The following is a 19,895-nucleotide window of genomic DNA, read 5'->3' as shown; positions in this document are numbered from 1 at the left end:
TATATATATATATATATATATATATATATATATACACACACATTTTAATTGGATGACTGGTAGAAATCAGACTGAAAATTTATTTTTAAGTTTTGGGTGACATTTGTCGAACAACAGACAAATATGTATTAACATACAATATAAAATTTACACTTCACTACATATATTTACACAATATTCAGGTATGTTTATACTGTATATTTAATTTAGAATATACCGTGATTAAAAAAAAATCAATTTGTTTTACATTTTTAGTAATTTACTATTATTAATAAATAAATGAATACAATTATTAATCCATTTTAATAAATCTATTTTATTTTAATATTGGTAGTAATTTTACTTACCTAGGCCCGCAAACGATATGTTATACATGTGAGTATATACTCATACTCATATATCATGTTATTACATTTGTTTGGTTCTGTTATTTGTTGTTTCAAATCGTGGGGTGCGATCCCAGGGGGACATACTTAGAAACAAATGTATAGGATATTGCAATGTAAGTCGCTTTGAATAAGGCATCTTCCAAATGCATAAATGTAAATGAAAAACACCTGTAGGAGTCCCTGTTGCTGATGGTGTCGTGACCCGAGTCCTCCTGCTCATCTCCGGCCACATTAAAACACACTTTCTTGCCATTGCGTTCGCTTTTTTCGCTCTCGCTTTCAGCTGAGATGTAGCTCTCGGTGGGCTTCCCTTCAGAGCCAGTGGGATGTGTGATGGACGAGAGTAAACTGTGAGAGACAGATTGTGAGACAGACAGAGAAGAATTGAGAGAGAAAGAGACAAGAGGCAGTTAATACAAATTCCGCTCAGCTTCAAAAGAACACGCACCCACCGATCGCCTGTTGCACAAATAAATGGCACAATCCTTCTCAAACTGCAATGTTCAATCTGAAAAAACCTTTGTTGATAGTCAAAGATCAGGCTACGTGAGACTATCACAGATAAACCTATGCAAAATAAAAAGAAACGCCTGCAGTAATACCTGTTTATGAATCACATAAACAGTGGGAAAGATATTTGACATGACCCTGCGGCCCCAGCAGCACAAACAACCTGCCACAACTTAAACCCATCTCAGCCTCCTAGCATACTAACATTTACTCTACATGAAAACCATTTTGGGAGGATTGGCCACAGAGCTGTAATATCATCAAGATGTGCGGCGCGCGAGGACGCCCAGAGCCAAACAAAATCAGAACCTGTTTCTGTTTGACTTCCACACAACAACACGAGGAAGTAAGAGGTCCTACAAATATGAATAACTTCAAAACAAGCACACAGCTGTATCAACAATCATAACTCTGCATGAAACCTCTTCTGGAGAACGGTGAGGAAAATGTTTAAAAAGACATCATGTTTGGACACATACTGTATAAAAATTACATAGACAATCCAGACGATGTAAACATCGCTGGTTCAACGCTGTTCCAGAAGAACTTCCTGTTTTAGTGTTTACCACACAAACGTTTGAGCAAAATACAACCACCAGAACATTTATAAACAGCTCAATATAATCAAACATATTTAAGATTTAGTTATGTATTTAAGATTTAACTTGAAGTGGCCAGTGTTTACATTTTGTGAAGTGGTTTAAAGCTTATATATCAGAAAACATAAAGTTTGGTTCCAAAATGAGATAACTCAGTTAAAAAATCAATCTAAAATCATGTTTTATATTGTTATCATGTTTTTATTGTGTTTTATTGTGTTAGTTTAAAATAAAACAATTCAACTGCAGATTGATTTATATTCATTGTAATGCACAATAAAAACATGATTTTTGAAATTTGTATGACTTATTTGAAATTTTAGTTATCTCTTTATATATAGCTATTTTCAATATATATATATATAATACATATATTTTTATATATAACTTTACAATCCAATATCTAATATAAAAATTCGTAATTTCGGACAAAACTAATGCTAAATGTGTAATATATGTCAAGGCATGAATATATTATTTGTGTTTAATATATTTTTCTATGTATCAGATTTCTGTATGGGGAACAGTCTCATACACAGCTTCTCACACAACAGATTCAGACAGTGCCCCTCTTGGTTCTTTTAATGATGTGGAACTCCTTTCCTCCTTTCACGGAGAGACACAAACCCTCATTCTAAACTCAAATTCTCATCCTAACAATAAACAAAGCCTCAACGGAAGCTTAATCCAAACCAATTCTTCAAGTAAGAAACACAGGAAAGTGTCCAAAGGCATCTCTTTTGCGAATGCCCAGAGGACTCCTGCGGTTCTAGAACACCATCCCTCCCAGTCAAAGCAGACGGGTCGCCACGATCGCCTGCCATGTGGTCACCATGGAAAAGAGAACCGTGGGTTGCTTGCTATTGGCTGGACTTTAATAAGGAAGTGTGCACAGCGTGGGGCCTCGAGGGGCACTGAAAATCAAAGCGAGAAGAGGTGGAGGATGGGACCAACCAGGAGCATCCGCAGGGAAGATCTTGGGTTGGGTCCACGGGTCTCTCTGCCTTCAGTCCTTTCTACATGAGCGCTTTCATGTGACATGTGAGGTTCAGTCGCGCTTTGCATTCAGCTAACATCATACAGCTGACTCTGCACTTTCAACTTTTATGAGAATCTGTCTTGAGTTCAAATCACACTTTCCTCTTTTCAAATACAAAAGAGAAACATCTGCATGAATGAGCAGTGTGAGCAGTGAGCCAAAGGGAAACAGACAGTTAGACAGAGACATACTGTATGACTTCATGGCATATGCCAATAGACATCAAAGCAAGGGAAGAAAACAGGACAAACAAACAAACAAACAAACAAGGATAAAGGAATGTTTGATGCGTTCTATTATCTTTTGTTTCTCAAGGGTTCCAATGGGCTGATTATAGGTATTATTGCAAAAATGCTAATACTTTTAACAATTTCTTAAACATATTTGAATTCATACATCTCTACTGTTATTATTTACCGTATGTCAATTCTTTGGACAGTCTGACGCTTTTTTCGAAAAGACAAATGACTACTAAATAATTGTGGCAACCTTTGTGTCTTCTAACAACTTATAAACTCAGAAAAGGACATTTCCACTGAGTTTCAAGTTTACCAAGTTTATGCCAGTAGTTATTTTTTCCAGAAACGAATGAGGCAACACATGTGACGTTGTGACAGGTTCAGTTTTACAGACTTGCCTGGAATGACACGATCACCTGTGCTTTGCATTTGTCATGAATATACCGATTTTGAAAAGAAAAAATTGCTCAACAATTCCGTTGTCTCAAAGAAACAAGTTTTTATCTAAAAATAAAAAAATACAATAAAACATGGCTGGTGTAAAAAAGGCTGTCGATTTTATCGTAAAAGCTATAAAAGAAAAAAAAATCTTCTTCTGCATATTATTATTATTTATAATATGTTTATAACCAATAAAAATTATATTTAAGTAAACAAACTACACAATAATAATAATGATAATAATAATAATAATAATGCTATTAACCGAACTCATATTTTTTCCTTACTTTTGAGGTTTTTTCAGCCACTGACTCTCACTCCAAATACGTGTGGGTGAGAGGAGTGTGTGTTTGAAACCATTTTGGCTCTTTCAACAAAATATTATATGGGTACAATACCAACACAATGTTGGACAGTCAACCCGATACTGGCACTTAATTCCACAATTTTACAATATTATCATATGTGTAGTATTAACACAATATCAACAATCATGTTAGATTAATACTATATTTCGCAGTAAAAACGAGGCATGACTGAAGCAGAATTCATGTTTCACAATAAAGGTAAGAAAAAGCATATTTGCCAAAACAACATAAAAAACTGCCGGGCACACCTTTCTTTTCCAACAGTACAGCTTCTAGAGGTGGCTGCGATGCTGCTATTTGCCCCATTATTGCCCAATGATAGGGATGACTGTCTGACAACCGCCTCCAGGCAGCCATTACGGCACTCTCTCTCGCCCCGGGCTGTGAGGAAGGCCATTATCTCCCCACAAGATCAAGAACGACCCTGCCAATAAGCACACCCTAGACCTGCCGAGAGAAATTGGCACTGACAAGCATATGGCAAAAGCAGAGAAAGACTCCGCCCCCAAATCAGATCAAGCCCAGCTGTAATTGCCATCCTGCCCATGGAGAATTTGACTGAGATGTCTATATAATGATGCAACCTCAAAGGCTGTTACAGAGCTTTTAATCAAAGGGTATAAATGGAGTTTGAAGTTAGGCAGGAACAGAAAAAGTGAAAGAGAGGAAATGTGTAATGCATTCATTTGAATGGTCTTGTTGTTTAGCTACATTGCTACATAACTCAACGATAGTTCTGCGCTCTTGTGGCTGATCTCAGTGTCCCATTTTCTTCAGGGTGTTAATTGGCTTCCACAAAATGAAGCCATCAACAGCTCAAACAGGAAGTAGCCCACCCCCACTTTCTCACACGAACGCTGACAGATGTTAGAGCAATAACAATGATTAGGACCTTAAAGCAAATTCCAGATGCTAGGTCATGTGAAATGCTCGATGATTATAAAACTGCTCCGTTGAGACTCACAAAGTTCTACAAATTGTCATGTCTTAGAGCATTTACACAAATTCTGACGTTATGGGGATTCTGCATTTGAATAAATATATTGCTCACATTCAGAGGAGAGCTCAATAAATACCGCACTTTATTATGCACCACTAAATGTTAAATATAATTTATCAAACAAGCCAAAACTAGCATTTAAACGTTAACCTAACAACCAGCATTAAATGTTATACGCTGTAAAGCCAAATGTTCAAAATAATCAAACAGATTAAATGATGTAAACTTGATTTTCTAAAAAAAGTTCTACTTACTTAAATATTTTAAGTCCCTGAAACACTTTTTTACTTTTGAGTAAAGTATAGTGATTATTTTTCATTCACATGAAACATGTACATCAGACTCACTCGTCAATCTGTGCGGCGTAGCACTCCATCTCTTTGACGACGGTTGTGAGTTTGGTGAGAAGTTTGTGATAGGCGTCCAGGATGAGCAGGTCATCCTCCCGTAGTAGGAAACGCAGGCCGTGACCTTCCGCTCTGTTCAGACTGTGTCCTGAGGGCGCGGCCATGCTGGTGATACTATGCTGGACGTACACCATAGGGTTCAGTTTGCCTGTTCACACCAACCAATCGGGTTCCAGTACATTAGTTTTCATATAATTGGATATATAAGTTATGTCGTAACATGAAAAGCATAGCGTGTATCCAGACTCACCCTGCTCTGAATTGCGGCTTCCTTTTTCCAGAGTGTTTTTCCTGTTGTCTAACTGGACTCCGAGAGCACTTCCTAGGGAAGTGGTGGTCTTGGGATAAGACACCTCCATTACGTTGATGTGGCAGTTGGTGGGGCAGAAGTCACTGCTGTGCAGTGGGGAAACCTTGGTCTTTGCCTGCTTGAACGTGGGCCAGGCTCTGTTTTTCAAAACCCGTGAGAACTGAGAGCAGAGAGATTAATGGGTCAGAACACGAACGAAAAGAATATAAGTGATGAATTAATAAAAACGTCTAAACCTGAGCAGCACTGAGTCAACCCAATATTGTGTTGTTTTAGGCTTCTGTCAGATTTAGGATTTTATTCTAGTATGCTAACAGAGAATGCCCATGATGATCCGGCAAATCCTGTACCTACAGTATCAAGCCCCGATTCATTTTTATTTATTTTATTAATTATTCATTCATTTCGGAGGTAACGTTCGTTTGTTGTTATGTGCCTTCTTTAACCCACATAAAGAAAGTGCCGCTTTATGTTTCAAACAGAGATGGCGACAGAGAGTCAAAAGTTATGGATTGCAGTTTTAAGAAATGTTGAAACCACCATTCACTACTATAGTAGGAAACATTTCTTTGTTCTGTTGAATACAGTGGAAGATATTTTAAAGAACGTCGAAATGTTCTGGGACACTTTTGACTGCCATTGTAATTTTTCCTAGTGTGGTAGTCATTGGTGGCCAAGAACTGTTTGTTTACAAGCATTTTTCCAAATATCTCTCTCTGTGTTCATCAGAACAAAGAAATGTATACAGATTTGAAACAACTCAAAGGTGAGTAAAGGTTGACAGAATTGTAATGTTCGACCTCCAGGCGCTCGCATACGAGCACTGACCCCGGGCCTGGCTCCAGGGTGGTGCCCCGGTTGCGCCATACCGGGCGACGTCACGGTCCTTGTTATATTCAACATCATAAGGGGTTTTTGAACCACTCTTAGTCTGACCCGTCGCCTAGGACCTGTTTGCCTTGGGAGACCCTACCAGGGGCATATAGCCCCCGACAACATAGCTCCTAGGGTCACTCGGGTACTCAAACCCCTCCACCACGTTAAGGTGGCGGTTCAAGGAAGGGGTTTGGGTGAACTGTTCCTTTAAAAAGTCCGAACCAGCATAAAAATTCAAGCTGACCAAAACTATCCATTATCTGTAGAAAAAGTTGATCAACAGTGCCCAACACGGCACTTCACTTGTAGAAAAATCTATTATATAAGGATAATTTATTACCAAAACAGGACTGTGAGAAAATCAATATAGTACATACAATGTGAACTCAAAGTTACGACTTCAGGCACAGAAGCATATAATTGAATCAGTTACAGTCTGACAAGACCTCAAAGTCCCCAGAGGACAGCGATGGTGTTGTGCATATATTTAAACCTCGCCTTCGTACAACAATCTCATAATGACCCCAGCCTCTCCGACTGTGTAGGCCGCGCTCCGGGCTACACTAAAACCCGCACACACACGGCCTCCTCTGGGACTAAACTTCCAACATTCCAGGCCAACCGGCAGCTTTAACGTCCGGGGCTCGGACCTTGCCAGACCTCTCACGGGGCCTCACTGAGAACGCAGCAGAAGGGAAATTACGCAATGGAACGGGATGTTTGATGCTATTTATAGCCAGTGAAGCAAGAGCTAATTAATCCAATGCTGGGTGTAATGCTGAAACAGATCACAAGAGAAAACAACACAAAGGAAACCGTAATATGCTGGCAGACATATTTTTCTTTTCTTGCTCCAAATAAGAACAGCTGATGGAAATTAAAAATGACATTTTCGCACAAGCCCGTTTCCCTTGGTGCTGGTGGACTTGCATTTTCCATCAATCAAGGCCAGCTGGTGTTAAAAAGGACAGGGTGGGAACGGTTTCCTGTTCTCTTACCTAAATAGAAGTGGTACGAGATGAGCTAAGCTTTCTCAGCAGCAGCCATCCAAAGGCCAAGCAAAAAAAAAACGTACAAGTCGGCGGCACCAAGAAATGCTGGTGGTTAACAGCATGGGGTGCGCCGGGGTCTCCATCTGACTTTTTATAGCTAGCAAAACTCTGGACACATTTTAGTCCTTGATAACTTCCAGCATCTAAGCGGCACATGTTCGCTCACCTTCCTGTAATTGGTGATTCGGCGATTGATGTGCTCCAGTCTCTCTCCACACATAACGCTGAACTTGGTCTGCAGGTCCTCAGGGATGAGCTCTGTGCTGGAGCTCAGTCGACTGCAGGTCTGTAACAGCTGCTCGTCATTCCTGGCCAGGGCTTCCAAAATCTGACCACAAACACAAAAGAGACATAAAGCATGAGCACTGGCAGAACACAGCGCTTGAGTCACATTATCAGAGGAATGAAAAAAACACATATCCGGTGTAATGAAAGCAAAGAGCTCAATACTGCTGTAAGTCAATGCATTGGGGACTGAAAACTGTGCGTTTTGTTTTCAGAACTTTATTTTGTTACCTTGTAGTAATTTAACCGTTGTTTTATCAAAGGAACAGTTAATCTAAAAGATATATTATGCTTTTATGATCGCCATTTACTTTCATTGTAAGAAAAAGAGCAATAAAGGGGCATTTCACCAACAAATAAAATTCTGTTATCATTTACTCGCTCTCAAGTTGTTCCAAATCTGAATTAAAATGTTTTTGTTCTGATGAAAACTGATAAATATTAATATTTTTCCTCCTATGCTAGTCAATGGTGGCCAAGAACTGTTTGGTTAAATAAATCAAGACGCAACTTTTATTTTAGTTAAACTGTCCCTTTAAGATCTCCTTTTGTCCTAAACAAAACCTAATGCAGTACTAATCAAAGTCAACATTCACACATGACAATAGACATATTTTCTCCTGCGAGTTGTTAAGACAACAGAATAGACAAGAAATTTAAAAGCACACGAGACCATTTAATGTACGATTAATGTGCTATATTAAAAATCATCTGTAGAGAGTTTTCTCAGAGGAAGTGCAGACCTACCCAAGCAGATGTTTGTAATAAAGCAAAAATTGTTGGCGGTTAAGGGAATTAAACACGTAAGAGTTTCTTAATACGTATAACATGTAATATATTAGAGCCACATTAGAGAGCACTGTTGTAACGTCACCGTCATGCTGCGATTCTGCCCGGGCTTGTCAGCACAACACCGAAAGGTCTTGCCCGACAGCTGTTGCTTCATTAAAGGAGTTTATAAATCGTGTGTAACAAATTTTAAGGGAAAGAAAAATGACTCGTCTGTTTGTAAACAAGCGTATTGGTCGTAATTGAAAGTGGCTTGGGTCACACTTTGAATGATGGTGCAGAATATTCAAGCAAACAATCTGTATAGTAACATCAGACTTGACTTGTTAGAACTGTAATATTGTTCTTTCTTGCCTTGACTTTTCGTTTCCACACAGCAACAAGCTCTGTGATTGAAAGTGTTTATCCTTTTATTCCACAGCAGGGGTCATAAAGCTGACTTTTATTCCCCGCACACACTTTTCTATCAGTGGTTGAGTGTAATAAGTGAACTTTGATGAGCCCTACAATGCTTAAGTACAAAATAATCTCTCTTGACTCTTCTGATATTGTAAGAATAACATTACTGGGCCACCACTGAGACGATGGCTTGTGTGTGTGTCTTGGGTAAGAAGTGACTCTAACCTTGGCCGTGAGGCTGAAAAAGCCTTTGGGTTCCACCATTTTTTCCAGAACGTGGCACTTCATCCCGGACGTGCTGTCGTATTCGTACATGACGCCGTACTCCAGATACACATTATCCACCGTCAGGCTAACATGATCTTTTTTGCCATCTATTATGGCGATGGTGTTGAATTTATCCATGACCTCTGTTGAACACACACACAAGATTAGTCAAAACTAATCTGATTAGACAGAAGTAGACAAAACTAAATATTTAGTTTCATGTCTGAAAAAGGACTGAGGGAAAAAATCATAACGTTAGTTATAGTAAGACCTGTTTCTGTCACCTAGGAAGCACTAATCTGTATTTAATATTTGATGATACAGCACATAATCTCTCGCCACATGGCGATTATTATTGACCCCTAACTGAGCTAATAATGGAAAGTTCTTACTTACAACGATACACTCAAAGCAGTCCGTTTATTCTCATTGTTTACGTTTTTTCACATACTGTAGTTAACCCTGAATTTTAAGATAGGAAAAGGTTTGCAGTTTTGCATTTGCATTTAAAAGTACAAAATTTAGCTTGAGCAATGCATATACAATCTGAGCAAAAGGTTAAGTAGGATTGCAAGCAAGATAATAAGCTATATTCATATATATATTATATATATATATATATATATATATATATATATATATAATACAAACTATTTTCCTTACACTCATATCACGAAACGTCAGGTTTTCCCTTTATTTCTAATGAATTAAAAAAATAAAACTATCAAATCACATATTACAATCCAATATGGTCTATTATCATTCTGCACATTCCTGTTCAACAAGAACAGGACAATAAACACTGACTGATTTGAAAAACTTTGTCTGACAGACAAATGGTTTTAAATCAACACTTTCAATAATCCCTGAGTTGTTTCCATTGTTTTTGTCTGAAAGAGCAGAAGTGAGACCTGTGGTGTCAGTCTCATGAGAGCAAGGAGAGTAAAATATGTCAAAGCTAAAGTATGTGTGTGTGTAACAGCACCTTCCACTTTACACTCAAACACATCTCCATTCTCCTCTGCGGTGGGCTTCTGATTGGTCCTCTGGTGGTCCTCCTGTGCACTCTCACTGTTGTTGTACACCCATTTAATGGAGTCTTGCTGAAATATAGAACAATGATAAAACCTTTTAGAGTCATATGGGTCTTGGTTTACATGTAGATGTTTTACTTTTTAAAGGACATTCTTCACAATCTCATATTTTTACTGGACATTTTTTTCCAAAGCGATTGAAAATGATGAAAAGAGATGGAAATCGAACCTTAATCTTGCCAAGATAAAGTCTGCGATCAAACATCTGCGACTTTACACTACAGTATTATCGAGACTATGCTATCCATATTCATTCAATAGCTCTTACTGTATGTAGCGGATTGTCTTAATTGTGTCATTTTTCATCGCTTTAATAATCAGGTAAAGTTCAATGAAGCTTCATTACGATTTCCTGCGCAGTGAGTTCATAATCTCTGAGCAATAAAATGGCTCTCTGCAGGTTAGAGACTTTTACAGATTTATTGAGTTTCAGAGACTTTTACAAGCACTGCATGATCTAACCGAAGTTTAGTGTAATGCTTTGGGTGGGGGCAAACGAAAACATGGCTGTCAATGCTACGTTTTGTAGACCCACAACCACCCAACCACCCCATATCACTGCTTCTATGCACGACTCCCCAGCATCTCCCCCTGCTGTTTTCCCAACTCGGGCTCTCCTGCTGTGCTCAGATTCTGAAACTCGTTTGGATGGTGGGCCACAAATCCATGCTCAGCAGGAGGGTGGGTATCCCCCACGCTCTACTTTTCCACAACTGATGGAAACCAGAGTCCAGCCAACCAGGCTGCGCCCTACCAGTCTGTGCCAAGCCTGGCTCAATCCTCTATCCTTTATTACACTCCATCACATCCCTGCCTGGCCCCTTTTCTTAACCCGTAACCCACCCACCCCCAACCGGCTTTCTGGCCATCTTCCCTGCCCTGTACCGCCAAAAGGAGCCATAACTGCAATTATTGCTGGGTAATGGCCCAGACTGGATCACAAAGGGTTCTCTTATGCGCTTTGTGGTGAGATTTAGTTTATAGATAGGTCTGGAATAGTTCACTTGTAAGCAAAGGCACAGGGACTCTCACCTGCGTGGGTCGACGGTACTTCCTGCAGGCCGTGACATGGGCGATGACACTTGCATGGCTCTCTTTGCTCACGTTGATGCCGTTGACTTTAATGATGCACTGACCTGGGTGAAGGCCAGCGACTGCTGCCACAGTGCCTTTCAGAAAAGAGAGAGAGGTAACATTGCCAAAAGACAGCATGTCACGTTGCCTTAGAAAGTCTTTAAAGTTTTTATCAGATATGATATAGATATCTAGAAGATATTATCAGATGTTTTTACACAACAGATGTTTTCCAGATCTTTATCAGGCATCTTACAGATGTACCTATTCTAACATAATAAATTGGTAGCACTTTATTTCAGATATTTTACAAATTAACTTTGCAATTTCTTGTCAACTAACAGTCAGAAGAGGATAAGTAGTCTCTCTAATATCCGCAAACACTATTTTGAGAGTTAGTTGACATGTAGTGGCAAAGTTACTTGCAGTATAGTTGGTATATCGTCCAAAGTGGACTATCAAAATAAAGTGTAAAACCTAGGATGAAGGTAAGTAAATAAAAAAGATGATATTTTCGTTTAGACTAATCTAAGATAGCAAAGTATAGGCTACTTTGTGAAGAACCTAGCTTAGAGCTAGCTTAGTGAATCCTGTTTTATTAAAACTGAAAAGTATCAATACAGAAAAATCTATTATAATAAAGTACAAGTGAAAATGATAGCAATTATTGTGAGGTCTGCGTAAAGTATATCTATTTAATCACACATTTAGCTTAGCATAGTGTTTGCATAAGTGAGAATAGCGCCGATTCAGGCGGCATTGACAACGTTTAAATATGCATCAATAATGCGATTATTTCCAATAATCAGAGTAAAGACTGCTGACAGGGAGTTGTGTTGATGTTAAAACTTCTGACATGTGTACCATGAATTCGCTCTCAAGATGCATGACAGAAGCACATGCACACCTTGGTGTTTACCTGCCATCTTATTGCGATTAAAACCGGCGTACGCCACATATGTTACTTCGATTATCCTTATCACGATTATAAGCTTAATTGCATTATTGCATTATCATGAGGTTGAGTGTAATCGCAAAACTGCCTAAATCCTATTCTAATCGCATTATGAGGGTGCATGTCAACGTTGCCAATGTGGCAGTTAACTAGGTTTTAAAACAGATCTATTAAGTGTGTGTACACAATGAGGCGGAGAGAATGGGGTGGCCTATCAAAACAAATCTGCTAAACAAACAATCTGGCTATAAGCATTTCTACAAGCAGACTCATAAATAGCTGTAGTCTATGCATAAGCAAGACATGAGAAATGACCCACATGATGTCTTTGTGGTTGGAAAATTCATGACCGAATGCCAGTTTGCAAAGCAAATCGCACATAAGCAATTTGGGAAACCAGACTCAGGGCCTCTCTAACATGGACAAACTCTTTGGGTAAGGCTCCAATCTTTGCATTATAGAAGGTAATAGACTGTAAACCAAAACAAGTGGGTTTGCATTTTGTTTTCCGAAAAGCAAAACACACAACAGAAAGATCCAGAGTTGTTTGTCTGAAAATGATGTGTGGTTCCTTTAAAAGCTGTCCAAAGGCCAATGGGACATTTTAAGTTTTAGAATGAATGACTTGGGGAAAAGGCCTTCCAGACTAAATATCCAGTTTATTTGCCTAATCTCTTAAACGAACACACATACAAAATATCTCTCAACATTAAAAAGTGCTGGTGTAACAGGTTCCTGTGTTTTTAAATCACATTTCATACTCCGGAATTTTACGCTGACGTCCATACGATGGAAGTCAATGGGGGCCAATGTTGCTTATTACCAACATTCTTCATATTTTCGTTTGTGTTCTGCTAAAGAAAGTCATACAGTTTTGGAATAGCATGAGTAAATGATTCAATATTTGGGTGAACTATCCCTTTAACAGAGATACACAAGGGGATACATCCCTGATCTGGAGATACTGTAGACTACTGCAAAATATAATTTTCTAAACAGTCCTTTTGTGGTTTTGCACAATCATTAAATCATTAAAGTAAAATTAGCTTGAAAAGCAAAACGATATATGTAATGAGACAATAAGAAAAGTTTAAAGAATACATGTCCATATTGTTAGATTTGTGCTGTAAACAAACAACAAATCATTTAAAAGGGGTAAGAGTTGTACTGAGAGTTTCAATATTTTGTCAAAACAACACTGATTTAGACACTGAGAGGGCTTCTTTTATTTATTGTGTGAGCAAAGGGCCTTTAAATTACACATCCATGTGTAGAACCCCTCTAAGCTCCTCTCTCTGTTGCTGTCTGACTTCTATCTCTTTCTATTTTCTTCTCTTCAGAAGTGCCAGTTCAGGCCGCACTGTTTGTCTTTTTCCACTCATCTTTCACCAAGTTTTGATGAGAGTACTGCTCAGGGCACAGCGGGTAATGCGAGCCTGTCTTGCTTTATACAGTAAATGTGAAGAACCTCTCGGCCTGTCTCTAGTCCAGTCATGTATCTACAACTCCTGCTGTGATCCAGCTGAGGTTCAAAGACACAGAAGGATAAAGGGTACGAGAAACTAAAATCCTATAGCTTTTCTCTCTTTTCCTTTGTCTTTCCAGAGATCTCACCTCTGCCAACCGCGTGCACCACAGATGGACCGAAACCCCGTATCTGAAAGCCTAATCCGTCTGCCGAGTCAGGAATCTTGACGGTCCTGTGAAGCAGACAGACACACAGACGTCAATTCAGTCCAAACCTTGATCCAAGCGCGGTTTGTTCTGAGTTTCCTTTGAGGTGTTTAAATATAGATCTGCTGTAATTGAATTAAAGGATGTTTATCTGGCATTCTTCATTGTTTAATTGATTTCAGACTGTATGGCAGAGCCTGCAATGCAATGCAGATCGGCTAGAATGCAAACAGTCGAAGACCATGAGAAGTTCTTCACTCACTCCCTGGGTTTGGTGCTGACCAGTACTCTCAAAGGACCTTTGCTATGGAAGCACTGCCTTAAGAAGTTCTCCACCTCCTGGAAAGGTCTTAAGAACACCAGATCACCATTAATGGCAAAGATCTTCTTCCCAACTTCTAGTCCAGCCATCTGCATCAGAACCACACAGGAATATCAGATAAGCATTCAATATACATCAACACAGATACTGCATATTGTGCTAAACGTATACCAGCATTTGTTTGCCACTTAGATTTTATGTAGAGATGCACCGATATATTGGCCAGTAAGTTCAAGTTGAGCTTCATTGTCATTCCGCTACATGTGGGAACATGGAACGAAATGTCGTGCCTCACAGGACCAAAGTCCTACATAAATACATACTACAGTGGAGTAAAACAGAAATAAACCTATACACAAAAATATCCATTTAAATTTGGGGATTTAGTTAATGCTTATTCTTTCATCCATATGTGCAACATCCTGATCTGAGAGCTCAAGGGAATCTAATTCATTCACTCTGGACTTCATTGAATGAATTGGACGCGTATAAATATAACCATTCTTTTACAATAAAAAGCACAGTCCACCGTTTCCGCATCATGCAGATTCAGCATTCAGACAAACAGAGCATTTCCCTCTTTTTCTCCCTCATTCACTTTAGACTTTTTAACTCTTTTTGTAATCGCCTCTCTTTTTTATTACAGTCAAGAGAGTCTCTTTTCTTTATTTTTTACGAGGCCCTCCATTTATGTTAATGCACAGCTGGATTTTATTGTCTCTTTCTTTTTTTAAAGTCTGTTCCACATGCAGTGCCACATGAAGCTCATCCTGTGACGCACGTCACGCCAGCATTACTCCCAATGTCACAACTGATCCAGTTTCTCACATTCACTGGGGTTTGATCTAACAGGTCAGCATATTTAAGCACTAAAAGAGAACCTTGAGAAAGCCACGGAGCTTCAAATGTACAAGTAGCCGGACAGAGCAGATAAAAAATTGCGCATAACTGTAAGAAGAGTTCAAACTGAGAGTAATCATTGTTGACTTGGTATTAAAGTTTGGGGCTATAACATGTATAATAGCATGACTTGACTGAAGAAGATATTTTGAGAAATGTAACAGTTGTTTTGTGTGCATACAGTGGAAGTCAATGAGGTCTAATGTTGTTTGGTTACCAACATTCTTTCAAATACTTTCTTTTGTGTTCCGCAGAAGAAAGTCATGCAGTCATTTACTCACCACTGGAGGGTCAGTAAATGACAGAATTTTCTTTTTTGGGTGAACTATCCCTACTGTACAAACAGTCACGTCCTGAGTCAATGAAAATTCAGCATGTCTGCTTTAAAAGCCAGACCAAAAACAGTGTAAAACAAACCTCAGCATGGGAGCCTTTCTCCACTGATTTGACAATAGGTACTCGGTTCCGATCTTCTAGCGTGAATCCATAACCACTCTCACTTGGCTTTATCTGAAACAAGAATATCGATTCAGAACACTGAGTGTAAAATTATACAATGTCACATATCAATTGTTAATGTTCATTTTCTTAAATTAAAATATGCAGCTTTAATAAACCGATCAGTTTCACATTGGATAGGTTTCACCACTACATATCACTACCTGTATGATAAATGTACTCACAGGAGGAAATTCCCTTAACAAAGACTCAAGTATCAAGACCAAGCATAAAGTTTCAAAAACATTACATTATGTTTGCAATTTGGGGCATTTCTACTGTATATTGACCCACAGGCAATGTTATGCATTTCCTTTACCTGCATTAAGTTACCTGTTTAAATATATTATTGTCGTATTATACACTAGTAATAATCTTACATTTCAAGAGCTGTTCAAATCTTACTAGCAAAATTAAAACTCAAAGTTCAATGGTGGTTGGATAAACAAAATGGATAAACACAGCGCTTTCTTTTCTCATGCAATAAACGTTTCCTTATGTTAGGTGCATGTGAACCGCTCCTACAATCAGAACTTCAATACGGATCACTCTTAAGTCTAATATGGAGTAATGCTGTCAAACCCTTCATGTTCAAGCGTAGCAAGAGACTGGTCTAGAAACAGTCAAGCATGATTACTTGTGAGGACTCTAGAGTCAGAGCTGGCCCGAGTTCAGAGCTCCGTACGTGCCGAAGCAGAACGCGCGAGAAGCTCATGGGCTCGTGCCAGCCTGCGCTATTGCGAGTGCCATCAGCTGTAGGCGATTAAATACGACATCTCTCACCAGCAGCGACTTGGCGATGACATTCTCCACTATTTTGAGGTCGTGCTTTATGAGCTTGTGTTTGGTGTTGGAACCCTCCATCTCCTCATCGGCGAAGAAGCGAAACAGAAGAGGCTCGTCCTTGAATTCACTCTTTTCCAGAACTGTGAAAAGATGAAAGTAATCGAGTGTAAGGTTAATTAAGATGACGCTAAATGAACAATTTTGTTATTTAAATTTACATTTCGTTTGAATATAATTCTATTTATTAATAGATTAGGTTTCAAAATGAATATTGATATAAATTGTGATATTTGATTTCCACATTTTGTACATAACGTAATACACACATTGTATAGAAAACGTGCTTTTAATACATCGGTTGAAGAGCAAATTGATGTGTCAACTGACTGTGTACCGCACATTAGAGTCAAATGGATCACAATGTTCTGGAACGACAAGAGCAGTTTAGTGATGAGAAACTTTAAAAGGCCTTTCTGTGGAAAGTGGCTTCCATGAATAGCCCAGACAAGAATTTCAATCTGTCACCATGGCAACACGGCTCCAAACAATCCCTTCACTTTTGTAGTAAGAAAATACCCCGAATGAGAAAAGAGGTCCAGTGTTCTCCACACTGAGATTTGGATAAAGCTGAACTAGCTTTAATGATCACATAAGCAAGTGAAATAGCTCATCTGGATGAACGCTGCGACTAAATTCGACCAAAAACAAGTATAGCCGGTCAAGTTATTACATTTCATACGTTTCTTGGAAGTTTAGTGCACATTAAGTGTACTTGCAAATTGTTGGGAGCGACCCATCTCGTGCATAATGAGAGATGATAAATGAGACACACGAGCAATGATGTGGAATGCAGTGGCCAGCAAAACAGCCGCGAGCCCTACAAACAATCCGTTACCGTGACGACCAGCCAGTCATACTTGGACGATGCTGAAGGTCAGAACACTTTTCAAGAAAACAAAATCCTCAGAAAAACAGTTATTAGCAAAGTGAAACTTTTTCAGGAACACAGAAAAAGACCAAGCCATCAGGCACCCCTCGTAAAATGGTGATTTTAATCTGTAACACTTTTAGGGGTCCTTAAATCATTCAACAACTCTGGCAATGGTTCATTCTAAGACATGACAAATATGGGTTATTGGCTTAATTTTGGTTTTATTTTCTGTTAATAAGATAACATTTAATATTTACATTAATAAAACATGATGTATTACACTGCAAAATAAAATGTGTTTTTGTCTCGTTTTATACTACAATATCTGAACATTTTAAAATCAAGATGAACTTTCTGGACAAGAAAAGTGACATACGATATTTAGTCTCTTTTTAAAGGAGAAAAATATAAGAATGAAGTAAGTTTGCGGTAAAAACAAGCAAAAAAACTGCAAATGGGGTGAAAAAAATAAACTTGAATTAGGTAGGCTACATGAGAAAAAGGTCAAACTAAATTCAAGTTTATTTTTCAGATATTTTTGCTTGTTTTTACCATAGATTTACTTAATGCTTATATATTTTTTCATAAAACAAGACTAAATATATTAGGTCACTTTTCTTGTCAAGTAATTGTTTAATGATTTAAGAAGTTTTAGATATTTTTACTAGAAACAAAAAAGAATGTTATTGTTAGTAGAAATAATGCTTAGTAAGAAGTCATTTTTTATTCAATAAACATAACAAAAAACTTGACGGTAAAACAGACAGGAAGAAAAAAAGTACAGGTAGAATCAGATGAGCCGAAAGGCGATCGGAGAACCAAAAAAAACTCTTTCATACCATGATGCATGAATCCGTTGTCACACAGCTCCACCCCCAAAATCAGCGCCTCTTCTCTGGTCCGGCAATCCCCCTTAAAAGCAAGAAGATGAGTTCCATTCTCTGTCAGCGGGGTCAAAATGTCACACACCCTCCTTTTGCTCCCAGAAAACCACCTTTAAATCACATAAACGCTACTGTGGTGCAGTCACCACAAAGCAACAACTCTAAACGGTCCCTTGACTGCCTGGCAATAATTTTGTTGTCAAACACAATACATCATCTCATCGAACGCTGATCTGGTCTGCCCCTCGATCTCAAAACCACACTTCTAGTCTAATCCCAATCTGACATATCATTATGGTCACTGTTCTGTTTTTGTACAAAACTAGAAAAAGACTCTGTCGCAAGATGCAGGTTTAATGTTACAGATCGCATGCTCTTGCGACATTTATTGGAGCTTGTTTAAAAAATAGCCACTGAAATAGTTTCATTCCTGCTTCCTGGCTCCTTTCCTGTCAAGAATGAGTTTTAACTTTTACTTCCCCACGAGTGTCACTTTGGGCATAACGGTCCATTATGGAGAAATGATCATCACTGGAATCTTACCTGTGCTATGAGCCAGTCGATCAGCTTGTTAGCCATCACCACCGATTTATACGTTCTTAGATGATAATCTTTATCCCTGTGTGAAAACAAAAAACATTTGAAACATTTCATGTGATCTCTGTTCTGCATTAGACTCAAGAGACACACATTGCAAGCGACACGTATTTCAACTTCGACCTTTAACCCTTCCCTTTCACTACATCCGCTTGACAAAGCTCTCGAGAGCTGTTCTCAGCTTTCACATGACAACTGTGGCCTGGTTTTTCAAAAGTAAGTTCCGTCCTTTAGTTTAACAGCGCCATTTTTGACTAAATAAAGATCCTCCACCCATTTTCTGGACTTGTTGACTGTCCTGTAGTGAAAGACACAAGCTGAGCTGTTGTGCTGCTTTACGGGAACTCTCCATAAACACTGCACTGTGCGTTCTTGTTCATTTTATTGTGCTTTCAAACTCAGTTCACCCAAAACTGAAAGTTCTGCCATCCTTTACTCATCCACGTCATTTAAAACCTCTACGACTTTCTTTCCTCTTCAGAAAAAATATATTTTTTAAATGTTGGTAACAACAGTGGTACCCGTTCACTTCTATTGTATGGACATAAACCATTGCAAGTGAATGGATACCGCTGTTGTTCGGTGACCAACATTCTTTTCAAAATATCTTCTTTTGTGTTCTGTGGAGGAATGAAAATAATAAAGTTTGAAATGACAAGAGGATGAGTAAATGATGATAGAAGATTCATTTTTGATTGAACGATCCCTTTAAGAATCAGTCGTCATATTGTCAATCAGACAATTAAAAGGGGGTTTTGCAATATTCCCAATCTAAGGAAATCTCTATATGTTCTCTACTGAGCAATGTTCTTGGACCACACCAACAAACCAAAGCTTGGTTAATGAGCGAGACCGCTTCCAGGTTACAAAACCTGCTTCTCCACTCCAGCACAAGTCTTTCAGCCCACTGCAATCTGGCTACAGAGGCTGTAGGCCAAATGTTTTGTGGCTGGGGACAGACCACGGAAAATCACAGGAATGAAATGGAGCAAAGATTTTCCCATGAAGCCAGGGGTCTCCAGAGGGACACTCGCTGTGTTAGGCCAGAGGGGTCGGGCTCTGGGAGGCCCACACCCTAACACTCTCACACATACTCACACACACAAAAAGCTAAACTTAGCTGTTTCGAATTCACAGAATTCAAAGTTTTACATAAACAAACACCTCCAGATTACAGGAATCGTGCCTTTTTCTCTCAAAAGAATCCCAC

General features: G+C 38.8%; 1 protein-coding gene across 4 annotated transcripts in view; it reads right to left on the bottom strand.

Annotated features, from left to right (window-relative positions):
• prex2 (phosphatidylinositol-3,4,5-trisphosphate-dependent Rac exchange factor 2) overlaps nucleotides 1-19,895 on the bottom strand; it is a 97,743-nt gene that overhangs the window by 44,538 nt on the left and 33,310 nt on the right. For all 4 annotated transcript variants that reach the window (XM_079488248.1, XM_079488251.1, XM_079488249.1 and 1 more), the window contains exons 14-26: nucleotides 18,632-18,707; nucleotides 18,044-18,116; nucleotides 16,271-16,413; nucleotides 15,407-15,499; nucleotides 14,030-14,178; nucleotides 13,708-13,793; nucleotides 11,097-11,233; nucleotides 9,956-10,073; nucleotides 8,929-9,113; nucleotides 7,397-7,558; nucleotides 5,243-5,462; nucleotides 4,933-5,140; nucleotides 558-737 (exon numbers count right to left, since the gene is read on the bottom strand). In XM_079488248.1, coding sequence (XP_079344374.1) covers nucleotides 558-737; nucleotides 4,933-5,140; nucleotides 5,243-5,462; nucleotides 7,397-7,558; nucleotides 8,929-9,113; nucleotides 9,956-10,073; nucleotides 11,097-11,233; nucleotides 13,708-13,793; nucleotides 14,030-14,178; nucleotides 15,407-15,499; nucleotides 16,271-16,413; nucleotides 18,044-18,116; nucleotides 18,632-18,707 — 1,830 coding nt within the window. The remainder of the gene's footprint in view (nucleotides 1-557; nucleotides 738-4,932; nucleotides 5,141-5,242; nucleotides 5,463-7,396; nucleotides 7,559-8,928; nucleotides 9,114-9,955; nucleotides 10,074-11,096; nucleotides 11,234-13,707; nucleotides 13,794-14,029; nucleotides 14,179-15,406; nucleotides 15,500-16,270; nucleotides 16,414-18,043; nucleotides 18,117-18,631; nucleotides 18,708-19,895) is intronic.

The sequence above is a fragment of the Barbatula barbatula genome (genome assembly GCF_947034865.1).
Source record: "Barbatula barbatula genome assembly, chromosome: 23".
NCBI classification, from domain to species: Eukaryota; Metazoa; Chordata; class Actinopteri; order Cypriniformes; family Nemacheilidae; genus Barbatula; species Barbatula barbatula.
This window is presented reverse-complemented; position numbering and strand designations above follow the sequence as displayed.